The sequence below is a fragment of the Puntigrus tetrazona genome, chromosome 17 (assembly GCF_018831695.1).
Source record: "Puntigrus tetrazona isolate hp1 chromosome 17, ASM1883169v1, whole genome shotgun sequence".
Taxonomy (NCBI): Eukaryota; Metazoa; Chordata; class Actinopteri; order Cypriniformes; family Cyprinidae; genus Puntigrus; species Puntigrus tetrazona.
Window position 1 is genome coordinate 21,532,047 of NC_056715.1, and position 17,773 is coordinate 21,549,819.

At 37.3% G+C, this 17,773-nt stretch overlaps 3 protein-coding genes across 5 annotated transcripts; 1 reads left to right on the forward strand and 2 right to left on the reverse strand.

The window, feature by feature from the left end:
- Window positions 1–723: 723 nt before the first annotated feature.
- On the reverse strand, window positions 724–5,975 carry znf365 (zinc finger protein 365). The gene is made up of 5 exons (XM_043263862.1): window positions 5,608–5,975; window positions 3,478–4,178; window positions 1,919–2,090; window positions 1,406–1,452; window positions 724–1,097 (listed from the first exon to the last, which is right to left on the reverse strand). Exons 2-5 carry the CDS (start codon window positions 4,164–4,166, stop codon window positions 956–958), a joined length of 1,050 nt encoding a protein of 349 aa, XP_043119797.1. The 5' UTR covers window positions 4,167–4,178; window positions 5,608–5,975; the 3' UTR covers window positions 724–955.
- A 311-nt stretch (window positions 5,976–6,286) lies between these two features.
- rtkn2 (rhotekin 2) lies at window positions 6,287–11,636 on the forward strand. Of its 2 annotated transcripts, XM_043262226.1 has the most exons (13): window positions 6,287–6,459; window positions 6,567–6,671; window positions 7,817–8,004; window positions 8,128–8,180; window positions 8,279–8,332; window positions 8,857–8,974; window positions 9,107–9,307; window positions 9,408–9,502; window positions 9,581–9,687; window positions 9,791–9,922; window positions 10,174–10,339; window positions 10,417–10,524; window positions 10,625–11,636. In XM_043262226.1, exons 1-13 carry the CDS (start codon window positions 6,328–6,330, stop codon window positions 11,215–11,217), a joined length of 2,052 nt encoding a protein of 683 aa, XP_043118161.1. In that variant the 5' UTR covers window positions 6,287–6,327; the 3' UTR covers window positions 11,218–11,636. The 2 variants fall into 2 exon arrangements, with proteins under 2 accessions (XP_043118161.1, XP_043118163.1); XM_043262228.1 differs by lacking the exon at window positions 6,567–6,671.
- A 292-nt stretch (window positions 11,637–11,928) lies between these two features.
- Window positions 11,929–17,565, reverse strand: cfap99 (cilia and flagella associated protein 99). 2 transcript variants are annotated; one of them, XM_043262230.1, is made up of 15 exons: window positions 17,276–17,565; window positions 16,903–17,047; window positions 16,666–16,760; window positions 16,349–16,461; window positions 15,817–15,994; window positions 15,485–15,565; window positions 15,331–15,399; window positions 15,151–15,237; window positions 14,941–15,029; window positions 14,292–14,496; window positions 14,066–14,207; window positions 13,830–13,981; window positions 13,527–13,732; window positions 12,777–12,963; window positions 11,929–12,675 (listed from the first exon to the last, which is right to left on the reverse strand). In XM_043262230.1, exons 1-15 carry the CDS (start codon window positions 17,381–17,383, stop codon window positions 12,553–12,555), a joined length of 1,980 nt encoding a protein of 659 aa, XP_043118165.1. In that variant the 5' UTR covers window positions 17,384–17,565; the 3' UTR covers window positions 11,929–12,552. The 2 variants fall into 2 exon arrangements, with proteins under 2 accessions (XP_043118165.1, XP_043118164.1); XM_043262229.1 differs by having other exon boundaries at window positions 11,929–12,678.
- Window positions 17,566–17,773: the final 208 nt, after the last annotated feature.

The window sequence follows — 17,773 nt, forward strand, 5'->3', positions numbered from 1 at the left end:
ACTAATCTACCATCTGTGGCTGGACATCGCTATGCTTTACTGGGCTTTTGTATAACTCATGTTTACATACAGTGGTGTCCAAAATCTGGTTCCAGTGAAAATGTAAGATGATTATCAACATATCTTAGTATTTGGTGAACCAAAATGATTTTTTAACATAAAAACAAGCATACAGGCAGACTGGGAGTATTCAGGTTCTTGTGATCATAACTCAATGAATTTAACTCAATTGATTAGTCAGTAAGGTTACTAAATAAACATCTGACTCGCATAACGGCAAGTTATCATTACTTTCAGTTTTCATGTGCATTTTGCAATTTTCTTTTACTTCTGTGAAACTTAAATCAGTGTAATTCCTGACTGGTTGTTCATGTGACAGTATGTAGATATCAAAAATACAGTAAAAAAAATTATTTTAAATGATATTCCCATTTGAATATATTTGGCAAATGGCAAAGATGAATTTCAGCATCATTACTTCAGTGTTTAGTGTCACATGATCCTTCAGAAATAATTATAGTTTTGGTGCTCAAGTAGCATTAATTGAACAATTACAGCAGTTGCTGTTAATATTTTTGAGGAAATATTACTTAACAATTCTTAAGAACAGAAATATTTTTTCTAAATGAAATTAAATTATTAATTGTATTTACCATTTATAAAGATTTATTGTCATTTATTTGAAACCTGAATTTTGTTAATTATTAAAAATTGCTTTTACTGTCCCTTTTGATCAATTGAACGAATTAAATTAAGATGTGCTAAAAAAAATAATAACAAAGTATGGACTACATAAATAATTTTAAAAACAGGACTCGTACAAAAAAATAATAAAAAAATAAGATTTTCAATCAGGTTTCAGACTTTGGACCCCACTGTATAATTAATATATTCAACATATTTCAGTAATAGTGTTATTTGCATGTACATTCATTGCTAATCTCCACATCTGGCCCTAAACCTCGTACCCATCTGACCTCCTCCGCTGGGACCAGCTGTCATAACCCAGTCTTCCCGAAGAGCCTTTAGACAGTCCCCATCCAGACTGACCAAGTAACTGCTGCTCTTCATCCTGCTCAGGATGGTCTCCTGAAGACCTGAAGTCAAAGAATAGGAGCGTGAGACAATTATTATCCAACACACACATGAAACAGGTGTATTTAATATTTAAAACTTAGAAAGGTAATCATTATTTATGGCAGGGCAGCGTGATCTTCTACTGTCTTGATAGGATCTCATCAATTACTTAGGGGGGGCATTCTTCTACTACAAGCCAAACGAGTGCCCTGAGTCAAATAAGGACATGATTTATCTGAAAATGTTCTGCTGGTTAAATGGTTACATGAATCACTCATTACTGGGGTAACATGACTTTCCTTCTTAAAGAAATACAATCATGCAATACCTGCTTTGTGTTATTCTATGTGGGCCGAGCTCTGACGGCAGAGGCACCTGAAATAATGACAAATCAGAGAAATGCGGAGTACTGACATATTTCTGAAAGAAGTTAAGTATCGCAATCCTGGAAAATCAAACAAGTGGGTCACATCAGCTGATACATTATTGAATTTCCTTTTTTGCATCAGTACACACTTGACACTCTTCCTCGTTTAAAAATACACAAATTGCAATTCATATAAAAAATGGAAAAATGGAAAAATGGTGAAATAAAATTGTAAAAAAATAAAAGTGAAGATTCTTAAAATATCGGCACGGTCTTTGCATTGTTGTTCATTAAAATGTTCAATGATTGTAAAAGGTCATTTTTTTTGAAAAGGACTTTTTTTGAAAAGTCACACTTGACCTTTTTATGAAAATGCGTTTTCAAATGGAGTAGACTAATGTTCAAGAGTGCAAAATTAATTATATTTTAAAAAACAATGGAATAAAAAAAAACATAAATAAAAGCTTGACATACAGAGTGAGCCGTGCAGTACTGCCTGTGGGGGGCGCTCTGATAATACTCCAGCAGTCTCTCAGCCAGGGAAATCCTCCTCAACAGGCTCTCGATGAACCGACGCAAACGAACCTTTCCACACATCTCGTGCTGCGCCGCTGCTTCCAGAAACTTCTGGATGGTAATAACTTCCCTGCAACATCAGAGAAGTGCATTATGAGACATTTTTTTATCATATTGTGCCCTTAACAGTCAATCAATCAACCATTTTTTATGTATATAGCGCTTTTAACAACACAGGTTGTATCAGTAACAGTCAAAAATGTTTCTTTCTGTTTCTTGTTGCCGCACCTTTAATACGAAAACTAATGTAAAAATCCATTTCCATTTCATCATAATACAATCATCCTCATGTTGTTTCAGCCTTATTGCTTTTGAATTATTTCAGCCTTGCAACACAAAAGAAGATGTTTCAAAATGTATTTAAAAAAAGCTTGGAAACTTGGAAATTATGTGTTCCATTAAGGAAATAAAGTTGTACTATGAAATACAACAATCTCTCCCACACACACACACACACACACACACACACACACATATATATATATATATATATATATATATATATATATATATATATATATATATATATATACTTGTTGTATGTTATTCTTTTTATTATGCATGTCTTCACAGCAAAAAGACCAAGAGACCAAGGGGGGACAGTTTTATAAGTGTACTAAATGGGCTTTTACTTGATAAAATGCTACAAACTGTCCATCAGAAGACAAAAGGCATGCATGAAATTGTGTACAACAAATCTTTAGCAAAGTTTTGATCGCCTTGATAATTTAGAGGTCTTTTATCCATTTTAAATACAATACAGTATACTTAATGGAACACACCACTTAGGCTAAAATAGGCTAATTTTAAATGCCACTAGATCTAAACAGTTGAGTTTTACCATGTTCAAAACCACTCAGCCGATCTCTGCGTCTGGCTGTAACACTTTTATCTTTAGCTTAGCATAGATCATTGAATCTGATTAGACCGTTAGCATCACGCTCAAAAATGACCAAAAAGTCATTTTCCTATTTAAAACTTCACACTTCTGCAGTTAACACCGTTTACTAAGACTGATGGGAAATGAAAAGTTGCAATTCTCTAGGCTGATATAGGGCAATGATATCACGCAGCACCTGAAATTGCTGGGGACGCTGGAAGGAGAGTTATATCAGCCTAGAAAATCACTTTTCAACTTTTCCGTCGACCATAATACACTACGTAACGTCAAGTTTTAAATAGGACAAAATATTGAAACATTTTGGGAGCGTGATGCTAACAGTCTAATCAGATTCAATGATCTATGCTAAGCTACAGCTAAAAGCGCTTTTGACCAGACCCGGAGATCAGCTAAATAAATTCAAAAACCGATAAAACTCAACTGTTTAACTCTAGGTAAATTAGAAAAAAAAGGCACGTTCCTTTATTATAGAATCACCCAGAAATCCGATTACAGGGACAATGCTCTGGCAACTTGTCTTTACAGAGCTTTAATGATATTTAAAGCTTTCACTCACTGTTCTCTCCTCTCCAGCTCGTGCTCCGAGATACTGAGCTGCTGCCTGAGTGTGGCGATCACCATAACGGCGGCATCTACCTGTCTGCTGAGGGCCCGCTCTCTCTCCAGCACTTCCTGTTTCTCCTGGGCCAGGTGATGCGAGTGAGCACGCTCACACAGGATAGCCGTGTCCGTCTGTGCCAGCTCTGAGCTCAGCCGCAGCAGACGCCGCTCCATGCTGCTATTGGCTGTCCTCATCATCCCCTCCAGCCTCTTCTCCACTGACGCCACAGGAGCCGAGAGGGGCCCCGCTCCGGCCGGCGCATCCCCAACACTGAGGCTCCTCTCTAGGGCTTGCTGAGATGGAGTTGGGTCAGCGCCGAATAAGTGCTTGTGCTCTCCTCTGGCAGCAGAGTTGGTGTTCGTGCCGGCGTCACGTACTTTATGCATGTCGGGATTGGAGGGTTTGCAGCTTTCCGTGCGCTCTGTGCTCGAGAGATCCCTCGTGGATAGGAGGCTGGAGTCATGTTTAGCGTGGAACGGGTGGCTGTATTCTAGGTGAGCTCTGAGAGAGGAAAGGCTATGGAAACGTTCATGCTCTCCACATCGAGGGCAGCGGAAAGGAAGCTGAGGAGGGGCTCCAGCTCCACATGCCTGCCCGTTCTTCACAAACAGCGCTGTGTTGCGTGTGCACACTTTCTGCTGCATGACACAGGTAACCTAACAACAAAAATATTAGGTGTTTAGATCTAAAAATACGTTGTAACAGAGATGCCAAGGCTGATGACATTTGATTTGCCCCATCATAACACGAGAAGGGGGAATCAAGCATATCTTCATCATTTTTTTCATTTACATTTGCTTTGAAATACAGAGGATATAATGGGATTATCACTTTAAAAAATACTTTCATTTAAGATAAAAAAGCTTTCAATTAAATAAAAATATAATAATAATAATAATACAATACAGTTTATAATACAGTGCACATATTTATAATAATTGTTTGATTCTATGCACATTACTTGCATATTTTAAATGCCTTTTTTTTCTAAATGAATGCACATTATTTGCTTATAATGCCAATATTGCTTGTGATGTTTGAGTAATATTGAAAAAAAATATAAATGTAATGTGTGAAACTTTTTATCATCTGGTTAGCAAAGAGCTGTTAGCTGGTAAAATAAATAAAAAAAAACTGATCGTAGCTTTTAATTCATAAGTAAATTATTTAAGACCTGTGTTCAGTATTAATTAAAGAAATCACATTTTGGTCAACATGCAAAGACAACATGCATCCAAAAAAAAACAGTATGTTTTTTTCCCATAAGCATTACTGGCGGAAATGTTCAAATGATTTTTGTAGCATATACTCTAGTGCATTTAAAATTGAAATTGATTTAAAATGAGCAGGAAAATATGTAATGGTGTAAATGTGTGACAATCTGCCCCAGACGGTATTACATCGGCCACCCTAGATATGGGTAAGGGCCACTGAAACACCCATATTGGTCGACAAGTAGCCGGCAAACCTTGCTGTCTGACTGGTTATTTTAATCTAGCTTTTCACAAGGCAATGTATGGATTTATGTTAACTTACTGTAATACAAAAAAGACAGCATGCTGACATCAACACTTGAGGCTTAGGTCACAACTAGACTGTGTGCTATATATGGCTATAGTATATGTGTGTTTGTGTGTGTATATATATATATATATATATATATATATATATATATATATATATATATATATATATATATATATATATATATATATAAAATATATTCTCAATGAAACAAGACAGTATCATTTTCATCCACCTATAACAGCAAAATCACGACAATTTGAGTATGATCTCTTTATCAACTTCAGCATACCCAAGGCTTACGTTAATGTAAAGCTTTGGCAAAGCAAATGTATGCACCTCGGTGGTGACGAGATGCATTTGTTACAATGGTTTACTTATATGCTCAAATCAAGCGACGATCGTGTCATCTCAGACCGATCATTTTCTATACCTTCTAAAACTGCCATGTAGACACGTATGCAAATCTTCTTATGCAAGCGGGCGATCTACTGGTCTGAAATCTGAAATCAGACAGGTAGTCAGCTGACATTTTCTATAACACCAAGCATGCAACCGTACCTTAATAAACGAGCTCCAGTGGGATTGTGTGTTATAACCTTTAATCAAACTGTTGATCCTTCGGATTATCTGTTGCTTGATATTTGTCTCCGAACCCAGTGGTAAACCTCTCTGATTGAGATACAGTAAAACGATATCTAGATGTATGAAGTCATCTGGGTACTAACGACGTTGTCAAGAATGAGCGTGACAGCAGCGACAGAGGTGACATTGATTTCTTTTCATGTGATGCTGAATGCAGTTTTCGTGTGCAGAATGCTTGCAAAATGTCATCGCATTATGTGTTAAATTACAATCGATCTAAAAAGATCCAGAAGCCTCGCTCTCAGTGAAAAAGATTCGGTCAGAACGTTGAGGATTCATTAGAATGCAGTGCGGCAGACCATCGGTTTAAACTATTTAAAGACAGACGGGGGCGATGAGCACAAAATCACATTGATAATGCAAACCCACTTCATTAGCATTTGCATTAACACGCTTAAAATCTATTTTAGAAGTGTATTTTTATCAATGTTACAAAAGCATCAAACTAAATCCAACTTACGAGTGCAAACCTAATAGCCCTATCGCTATTCCAACCCTACCGAATTTAAAAATGGTATCACCCAACTGTTGTGCAGGCAACGGAGAGCTTTGAAAGAAGCTGATTGGTGGATTGGCGGTTGTGTAATCCGTTGGTTTGTTGTGCGGAGAGGGGCTTGTCTCGAGGAAGAGGCCAGTATGGATGCGCCGCGGGATATTCAACATTTTAAACGAAATATCGCCACTCGGTCTACGGTGTCGTCTTGTTCCTCTCTCGCTATGGAGATCAAGAGAAAGAAAATAAGAGAAAGCATGTTTTTTCAGAACGAGGTGAGCTTGTGTTGCTGGAGGTCGCGTTTTGGTTTTTCGTGTCTGGAGTGTGGTTGTTATTATTCAAGGCTAACCTTTAACCGGCTCATTACTTATCACTTTCTCAGGCCAAAGACAGACATGTGAAGCGATGCACAAGTGTGAATGACACGCAGCAGATAATAGAAGACATGAATTTGTTGTACATACGACATATTTCTAAGAAACTAAAGGTAGTTATGGGAGCGTGTGATCATGTTTCACTGGTAATCTGTGTTCTGTTTTGAAATCCCACAAATGGACAAATAATTCATGATCCGGTGTAAATAAAAATAATCTTCGTGTAACGTTATTAAATACTGAAACATTATCACACAGCTCTAAAATGACCATTGCTTTCTAGAAAGTCTGAGTGTGTTTAGGTGTCTTTTTCATTTTTTTTCTCCGAGTCTTCTTCACCACCCACTCTCGTGAACGAATCGTTTCATGTGAATGGCCCCTCGTCGTAAACCGCATACTATCCACCCTATCTGACCTTAATAGTTAAATTATTAATATCACATAGAATTTAGGATGGAAAGTATGCACACAGTGACGCAGGCTCTGACTTTTTCCCAAATAAATCTGCTGAACCGATTTACAGAACGGATCCGTTCACGAATCGGACTGAATCAACAAGTCATTTGACTCATTTGAACGAAAGTCCTTTGCAAGTCTGATTCTTCTAGAATCTATTATATTCTAACTACTTGGTTCTTCTTATTAAATAATATTCTATAACAATCTCGAACCATTTTCTTTTTTCTAATCTAACGTTTTTTTAATTATATATTACTCTTACGTAAACGTTGCGTTCTCTACTATATGATTTTTTTTAAAAAACGACTTGTCACAGCACTTGATAAAAGCGTCTGCTAACTGATTAAATGTAATCCACCAGGGTCTACATACATGATTATGGACAAAAGAATTACTGAATCGACGTTTTTAAACCTAGTGTTCAAAGGAACCGATTCACAGAAATGAGTCAGACTTCCATTACTTCCACTCACTTTCATCAATCCATTCGTCACTAGCGGTTTTCAGAGACAGGCATTTTCTTTTACATAATAAGAGCTTAGAGGAGGGTGAGCTCCTCTTCTCTTCCATCGCTTTTCGATGTTACTTCATTGCATCATTTTCCTTTCTTCAATGTCCAGTGGTGCCCAATACCCATATATCATCTCTTTATGACTTAGTATGTTCCTGCTTTAGGAATATTTGTAGAATAGATTGTTTGGTAGAGTTGTTCTCCTCCGGTTCTTTCTAGTCTCTATACGCAGAAATGTTTTGAGAGCACTTGCCCATGAAGCTACTTTATTTGATGTCCTTTCAACAGGACTGTGACATTCAGGAGAAGTTGGAGTTTGAGACTCGGATGAGAGCCGGGGCTTACAGGCTTCTGGTTGCCAGCTCTAAAAAAGAGCAGGTGTTGGATGCTTCCAGGAGTCTGTTAACCTGTAATGCCCGAATTAAAGCCTACATGAGTGAAGCCCAGAGGAGGAAGGAGCAGCAGGACATCAGAAGGTTAGAGCAGCAGGTGTAATGCCAGCTCTTTCTGCTGAGGGTGTTTAGTGGAAAGTTGTTTTATTTTTAATCATGCAAATACAAAATAAATGGTCATTCAGATTCTTGTTTCCTTTATTTTAGGTCCTCAGACTCTCTGGACCAAATCCCTTGTAAAGGAAAGGTTGCCATATCTGGTAAGTTAACTTTCTTTTTTTTTTTACAACTGTGTTTGTCGTATGTATCAACATATCAGTTCAACCTTGGTTCATGCATTTTTCTTTTGCTCATCCAGGCCTGCGCATTCCATTGTTTTGGAAAGATACAGAACATTTTAACGGCAAAGGGAGTAAGTGACAATTTTATATTGCAACTGTTATAAAAATGTCCTGTACTTGCTAATGTTATGGACAAATGGTGCTTGTTTTCACTTTTATTCATCGTAATATTCATTTTATTAATTGAAAATCAAATTTGATCAATTGTTCAAAGGTTTTAGGACGTTAATAACTTCAAGTAACAGCATTGTATTGATCAAAAGTTACAGTAAAGACATATTAACATATTAACAAATGTTTTACAAAAAACAAAAATTATCACCGTTTCTTCAGTTGTTTTCAAATTTGATCAGAAATATATCTTGAGCACTGAATTGGCATATTAAAATGATTTCTGAAGCAATATATGCCTGTAAAAATTAAGCATATATATATATATATATATATATATATATATATATATATATATATATATATATATATATATATATATATATATATATATATATATAGGCATTTCAATTTGTGTTTTATACAAATATATTCATATATCTATATCATATATTCTGATGTCATGCGTGTCTGAATCCAACAGATGTGCAGCGGGTGGCAGTTTTCTGTTTGATGAAGACTGGCTCAGAGATATTTGACACTGAAATGGTGATTGCAGATCCCTCAATGACTGATATTTGCTTTGAAGGTGTCAAAATTTTGTAAGTTCTCAGCTTTCCCCATTTCTGCGAATATAGTGATGTGATGACTACATGGCAACTATATTGTTAAAACAAGCTTAAGCGGCCTGACTGTAGTTTGAGTTCTGAACTCGGTTTTAATATTTTCAACAGCTGTGAAGCCAAGCCGGACTTCGAACTGACATTTGAGCTGTATAGCTGTGGACTGGAGGAAGAGGCAACTTTTGTCAACACTCCAAAAAAACTGGCCAGGAAGCTGCGCTCCTCTTTTGGCAGGTCCTCCGGCAGGAAACTCTGCCCTCTTTTGGACGGAGGAGATCCAGACACTTTCCTCCAGTCCAACCCAATACCACTGTATGAAAGGATGGATATTCATTACCTTTACAGTTAAATTAATTATCGTGTAAGCAGAGAAATGTCTGTGATACCGGTTTTTTTTTTTTTTTTGCAACAGAGGCGCTCGTTACTCATTGTTGGCGTATACCACACTGAGTTTGGAGCAGGCAGAGGGATCTTTCCAGTCTCATTCCCTTATAATCCTGCAAAATGGTAAGCGCAAACAAGCCACATTTTAATAATTCACTTGCATAGCAGTTCTGATGGATTGTTTTGCCATTGGTCTGTCAGTGGAGGCTTCATCATGGCTGCCGTTATATGGAAACTTGTGCTGTAAGCTGGTGGCACAACCTGACTGCATGACGCAAGAAATGATGAGCGGATACCTGAGCCAACAGGTAAAACTGGAACTTGCGTGTATACAATATATGCCATAAAAATGTATACTAACATTTCTAAATGGAATAAAAATTAAAGTCAGTGTTTTGTTTTTCCGCTTAGCAAAGCATAGAGGGTTTGCAGAGGCGCTGTAAGCTGTACTGTGTGCTGAAGGCCGGACGGATTTCATGCTATTACTCACCTGAAGAAATCCAAGCTAAAGTGGAGCCCAGCCTCAATATTCCCATAAATAATGTAAGAAACATTTCTTAAACTGAAATGCAACACTGTAAGAAATATGGACATAACCTTTTTATATCTACTAAAGATCTTTTGTAAAACTTAATCACAACAAAAGTAATGTATATGTAAAAATAGTTAACGTTAGCAGCTACAATTATATATTATGCCCAATTTAAAATGCATAAATTAGATTTTTGATGCATTGCTATATGATGCATGAAGTCATAAAATATGGAGTACAGCGTTTGTGTGTGTTCATGCAGGACACCCGTATTCGTGTATTAAGAGCGGATCACCAGAGGACTGGTACTAGACTCAACCTGATAAACCCTGGAAGCGGAGACTCTGCCAGTCATGTGTTCATTACTGAAACCCCGGACGTTTTGCAGGAGTGGCTGGACGCCCTCTGGCAGCACATTTATGACCAGAGTAAGTTCATCTGACATCGGTCACATCTTTTTTGCTACTAAACTTTGTCTAAACACTAAATATAACTCATTCTTTAGGTCAGTGGCAACACACATGCAACAAGCTTATGGAAATCGAGGTTTTGTCACCACGCAAACCCCCGCTCTTTCTCACCAAGCAAGCGGACTCCGTTTATAACGATCTGAGTGAGTGATGAAGGCTATATTTATCATTCATTTAACCGAATTGGAAGAAGTTATAGTGCAATTTCTTGTTATTTCTGTTAATTGCTTGTTTTCTTTTCAGGCATCGGGTCCCCTGGGAAATTTGAGAGCCTGACTGACATAATTCACAATAAGATTGAGGAAACTGATGGCCGCTTTCTCATTGGTCAGGAGGAGGACGCAGAGCCTCCTCATTGGGCAGCACTGTTTGAGGGATCCCGGCCAATAGTGGTACAAAAAACCGTTCTGTCACCAGGTAAAGAAAGCAATCAGTCTATTGCAAGTCCTGTCACGGCCAGCAAAAAGAAGAGGAGAGCACCTCCACCCCCTCCTGATAAATTACCGTTTGCTCAACCTACCGGCGTATTTTCCAATCAGGAGAAAGAGAACTGTAAGGGGGCGAGGCCTCGGACGGGGCGACCCTCACTCGATGCTAAATTCTCTGCCATCATTCAGCAGTTGCAGAAGAGCCACACATCTACTCGCAAAAATGCACCCCTTGGACAGATCGAGCCCTGTCAGCACCCGAGCGTTCCTCAGAAAAGAGACGACGAGTCTGATATACCCGAAAATCCTGGGAAAGAATACAGTCAGGCTCCTCAGCCACCTGTGCCGGCCCCCAGGAACAAAATGAGGATGTCATTTAGAGAGAAGATGAACCCGAAAGCCTGGTGAATTAATGAGGCTCGAGACATCTCTTTTGATTAATGATCTGTTATGGAAAGATGAAATGTCCTTGGGTTCATAAAGAGATAATCGCCCTCTTTGTCCTTTTCATCGATCGTATCAAGGGGCCAAGAGAACGTGAACGAGAGCGCTGGGAGTGAATGTATAAATGGCCTTCCTTGTTTGTTCTAGCTTGAACAAACGCCAGAATCAGACGAAATTTGCTACTTTTTTTTGTAAAGTCTTACTATTTTAATTGTTTTTCAAATAACGGTTTTTAATTTTCAAGACTTAATGATGGGCCGGCTCATTTCAACTACAGAATCCTGATGTACTGTCAGTCATGTGAATTTCGTGTCTTAAACAGCTAGTTGTATGTAATACTACTCATGATTATAACCACTACAAACAAGCACTTTTGGCTGACAGCTGCTGCATCATTTTAGTGTGCATTTTTATTTTTACCTTAATGACCAATATTGTCAAAGTATGTGTCTGTAATATGAAAACAGGGTGTGTGTGTGTTTTCTATTTTTTCCTGAAATATCAGTAGGTAAAGGAAGATGCATCAGGGACTGGATTATTGTTTTTATGTAGGCTTTTTTATTATTTTTTTCTTTGTTTTTAATACAGGTAAATAACATTTTTAACTCTTTTTATTATTCATGCTAGACACTAAAGGTGTAATCTTAGTATTTTTGTACTGGATCAAGTAGTTGAAATACGAGGTCTGAGCACTATGAAACACTGTACAAGGGGTACAGTGTGTATGAAATGTCTTGTTGGGTGAATTTATGATTTGTTTACTGTCATTGTTTCATTTATGTACACTTCTAAATGTTTAACGTGCACAAACACACAATGCAAAGCCACCAAATGTTGTAGATTATTTTCAAGATAGTTGTTGTTATGGTACTTCTTGTGCAATACATGGTTTCTGTTTGAGAGTAATTCACTCTTCATCAAACACTTTCTCTTTGGGCAGTAATTTAGGAAAAGATAATTTTAGTAATTTTGCTAAAACAAGATTAAAAAAGTTGTACTAAACTGCTTTATTCTCATGTCTTTATTCAATACAGAGAAGGCCTTTTGTTATTGTAGCATTCTGATTAGAAATATTTCAGCATAAAAAAAAAACATGGAAAAGAAACCATTCTTTTTAATTCTCACAGGATAAAGGCTGTTCTTTTCTTCCCAAATTATTTGGGTAACATTAACTAGGTCTGTGTTAGGTGACCTAAAATGCAACCTAAAATATAAATGACATGCTTTTATACCAAGTATTACTTTTTGATTTAATATAATTCCTAGACATTTTACAATATCAGTTTAGTCTACTCTTAATCAGTAAACTCGCCTGTGGTTCTGGCCAGCGCCATGTTTTTTTGATGACTGCTGAAAGGTCCCATAAATCTGTTGTTCCAAATTTCGCTCCAACTCTTTCCAATGCTGTTCCTCAAGAACCTGCTGCTTGTTTTTATTTAATGGCAAAATAAAACAAAATATCTATAAATATCTGAAATGTTAATAAGCAAAATTTATGACAAGTTTATGTTTTAGTTTATCACCTTTTTGTTGAGGGTGGTCTTCAGTGTGAGTGGAAGCACCTGCTCATTCTTTTTCATACCGCTTTTTTCAGTCTTCCTCTTTTGTCTTTCCTGTTGTTTCTGCTCCAGGGTTTTCTGTAGGGTCAGCACTCTCTCATCTCTGCTGACAGCGTCCCGCAGTTCATTTCTCATCCTTTTCTCTTCTTGACTGAAACGTAACACAAATCAGTCAGCCCTTTTTTCTTACCACATATTTAACTCCTAAGACCACAAGTGAAAATGCTTCTGTATTTTTGAAGGAAAGTGAGTGAGTGAAGTGATTTGTGGCCAGGTATGGTGACCCATCTGCATTTAACTCATCCAAAATACACACACGTATATATATATATACACACACACACACAGTGAAGTAGTTGGGGGTTAAAAGGCCAAAAGACCCAATACAGAGCCTTGTGGCATACCATACGTTACCAATGTAAGAGCTGGGGCCTGTTTCATAAAACAAGTTTACCAAATAAGTCAGGCTTGTCAAATGAGAACTTTAAATGAGAACTTGTTTTATGAAATAGACCCCAGATGTCTGTTTTTTTTACCCAAATAAAGTCATAGTGATCTAAGAGGGAGGATTCGAGCCAGGCCTAGTGCCTGTGAATAAATGTAATCTGTGTTGTGTCTTTTTTTCCTCAGGTTTAAATAGAAAAAACAAAAATTTTCTTTCAGACCCAAGTTTATGTTGATGCAGGAACCGGTGTGGTAGGGCCAGTATGTTACCTGCGCAAAGCGGCCTGTTCTGCTAGATTTCTGCGTAGAGCGATATTTTCCAACTGTTCTAGCAGTAACTGCTCTTTGAGCTGTTTCTCCTGAAAGATGCGCTGTCTTCTGTCCTCCAGCTCAAACTGCTCTGACTCTCTCAGGAGTGCCAAACGCTCCCGCAGCTCCGCCAGAGACATCTCACACAGCAAATCGTGACCTGCAGTCTACATTTTTAAAGATCATGAAACATTAATTTTGTCTATTACATCGAAATCACTGACTTAATTCATTTAATTTGGTTATTTTTAATTATTAACTAACCTCAGTGTCATCCACAAGCTTTTGTCTGACCAGAGGCGCTGACTCAAAAGCACGAATCTGACGGATAAGCTCCATCTTCCTGCTTAGCTCAACCTGAGCTTCCTCCAGAGCCTGGCTGAGGAGTTCCCTGCTGTGCTCTGAGACCTCCTTTACTGGATTGAAACAACATAGTGTTTGTTTATTGTCATGTAATGCTTTGCGAAAATTTTATGCTATACGTATAACACTTTTTGTACCTATGCGCTGTTTAATTTCTTGCAGCTTAGCTTTGGCAGCTTTGGAGTTCTTATGGCCATCGGCCACTTGTTGCACCAGCTCTCTCATTTCCTTCTCCTCCTTCAGACGCTTCTCTGCATACTTGCGCATGAGCTCAGCAGTCTGAATCGCACATTTAATCATCATAAACATAATACAGACTGACTCATGGATTGCTGTAAACACCGATGTTTGTTATGACGTCACCTCTTCTTTAGTCTGCTGAGCTTTATGGTGGTTGAGCTCCAAGACACGTTCTCGCGCAAGAACTGCCTCCTCATGGCTAATCCGTCCCTCCAGTCTTCGGCGCTCCAGCTCAGCTAGTTCTTCTTGCAGATCTTTCTCCTTCATTTCCTTCTGCCACTGCAGGAACCCAGATGGCTCACTTGCACCCTGCGATAATCGTTCTAATCTGAACACCCAAATGCATATACATCAGAACACACAAGGATTTTTCCTACACATATATGAGAAGTTTTTGTTTCTCACAAACTCTAATCTTCAAAAGGGCAAAGGACCTAACTTTGAGCCTTGCGGTACACCTTAGACTACCACTATAAGATTAGGTTTTTGTTTCCTTTCTTAAACAAAGTTGTACTGATCTGAGAGGATCTGTACCAGCTTATATTATACAAATGAACCAATGCCATATATTTATTTAATTAGTCACATAGAAGTAGCGCTAAATACTAACTATATACTAGACAGTTCATGGTGCTTCTTGCCTTTTTAATGTCTCCTTTTGTGTTTCATGGAAAAAGTTAATTATTACAGTTTTTCTGATAAATAATTTGAGATAATTAGTAGTAATTTTGAATTCATTTGAGTAATTGCACAGGGAAGAATGCGACTCTACCTTTGTAACTCTTCTTCCAGTTGACGATTATATAAAGCTCCCTCTCGCAGTATGGCTGTTGTGTTCAGTCTGACAGGCAAGCTGTTCATCTGTGCCATCATAAACAGACATGTTCACACACTTTTTTTAACAGCACAAAGATCCTCGGTATAAGAAAGTAGGTTCAAAAGCACAAGAAACTTTTATCAATGCATGTTTTATCTAATCCACCTTTTGGGTGGCAGGGCTTCCAGAAGTATAAAGCTTGTCAAATTGGAGTTCAGCATCTCGGCTTTGAAGAATCTGGGATATCACATTCTGTTTATCAGGAAATATAAACATTCGAATTCTGTGATGCGAAGGTAATGATGAAAAAACGTAAACGAATCAGTCACGCTGTAAGACACAAACTTGAGTTTTCTCAGACTTCTGTGGATTTGCACATCTGAACTGCTGGGAGTTTGCTTCATTCAGTATTTGCTAATGGAAATAGTAAAAAAAAAGTTAGGTCTGAATGCGAATCAATTAATAATTGCGACAAAACTATATCTCTGATTGAGCTTACTAAAGCTTTCTGTCTGTTCCTCTGCTTCATATCATCCAGAATTTCTGGTTCTTTTGGAGATCTGTGAGTGGTGGTTGGTACCTGAAGAAGAAGTCAAGCAAATGCTTTAAATATCATAATTCGAACAACGAACATCAAATTGAACAAATGTATGGTTGTCAGCCCTTTTGACTCATTGTCCAGTGCAATATTTGAAATCAACACAATAAACACAATAATAAAATGATGATTGGATGAAATGTGTTAGGTGGTGGTTTGGGTTTTCAGCAGATTTAAAAAAAAAACTACTAATAAAATGAACACTCCACTATTTGAAGTATTTATATGCTTGCCGGCTTGGGCTTGTCCTGCTGTGGAATGACTTCAGGAGCAGGGAGTGGTTGAGCTTTGGGCCGGGTCAGATCAAATTCCCTCGGTTTAGTGCTTTTCCTGGAAGATTTTTTTGGCAGATTTCCTTTGCCCATTTTTTTGGCAAGCCGATCCAACAGCACCTCAATCTCACTGCACCATCTGATAATGAGAATAAGGACATCAGCACAGTGCATGCTAACAACGAGAAATAAAAGTGCAAAAGATCTATTGGTTAGCCTACATGTTCTGGCATCGGGAAACAATGAGCCACAGTCTTTCGAGCCTTCGGCTAAAATGCTTACTCTCATTGACAACTGAATAATTCCTGAAACCATCTACTTAATTAGTCTAATTCAACTGACGACATACAGACACTCATAAATAATTTGGGATATGTTTTTTTTTTTTTTTAAAGTGTGATTTAATGCAACACCAGCTAAAGGTATCAAGAGTATTCATCACACTGTTAAATAATGTGATAACACTAATAAACAATGTTTTTGTGCATTTTACCTCAGCAAAGGTGTGATCCAGTTATCATCTACAACAACAGCATCATAGATGTGACTCCATTCCTCCTGGATGTGTGTTGTGAGGTTGCTGATATTAAAGAAAAAGCTCAGGAACTGAGATACAGGACAGAAAGCAAAGAATGAGTAAATGTACAATACACTGCTGAAATATCAGTCTTTATACAGTTACTATTCAAGTTTGCTGTAAGTTACACTTTTTTTCTAGATTAATATTATTTAATGATCCATAATAATTAGTTGGTCCAAATAGTGCCCATAAAGGATATAATATGTGTAAAGTACGTGTGTCTTGCTTACTTTGTGCATTTTTGAGATGTCTAAAGACTTGATAATTCTACTGAAATCCTCCAGGCCCAGATCATGAAGACAAAACACGGCAAGATAACAGACAACTGACAAAACACAAGACAAAATGAAATCTAATTTAACTTTACAGCAAAAAGAAACCATAGTTGGGTTACATATAGTGCATTACCATCAGTGGTTTGAGGGAGAAAAAATATTATTTTTAAAACATTAACAGAGTATATTTACCAATGAACAGGTTTCTATCCACTTTGAATAATTTTTTTTCATGGTGATTGTAAAAGAGGTTGACCACAACATCCAAAAGCTTTTTTTGCATGATACATCCATACAACGTATCAATAATAAACTTCTGGTCAGAAGAGGAGAGGTTCTAAAAGACAGAAGACATATGATTAATGTTTGTCTTTAACGTAATTACGTCAGAAGTAACTTCAATTAAATTATAGAAAATTAAGGATAATTCCTTACTTTGCTTTTTAAAGGACAAAGTTCGTTTAGAAATGTAAAAAATGACAGTAATAAATAACTAATAATGCATTAAAACCATTATGGACAGTATTCTTATGGAGGAGAATAGGACTGTGTTAGAAATGAATACCTTAAGATCCTTGGCTTTATCCTCTGTAAAACTATCAATGCATTGTTTGTCTTCTTGAAACTCGTCCAGGAGTCTTGTGACCTCGTCGACAAGTTCTTTGTAGTTCATCCTCACTGGATTTCCCAGCCAAATAAATATAATCTCGGATCAACAGATAGCGGTCCAACAATGTGGGTATTTACTCAGCTTTTCAGATTCTGAGAATTTTAATTAAAAATATATATATATATATTTTTAATGTAGTCTCGAAGAGGTTTACATATAAGATACGGTCCTATGAAAAACATCCATCCGGCAGCAGCTAGTGTTTTGTTGTTGCCTGGCAACAGCGAGGCGGTCCGACTTTTCTTGAGCGTAAACGTCAGTAGCCTATTAGTACTGTTCTCTAGCGCTATTCCCTTTGTTCTCTTTTGTCCAAAAAATAAACATATAATTAAAAAAATATGTTACTAAGAATATGATTACATTTAAATTTCAGTAATGTAAAGCGCTTTACAA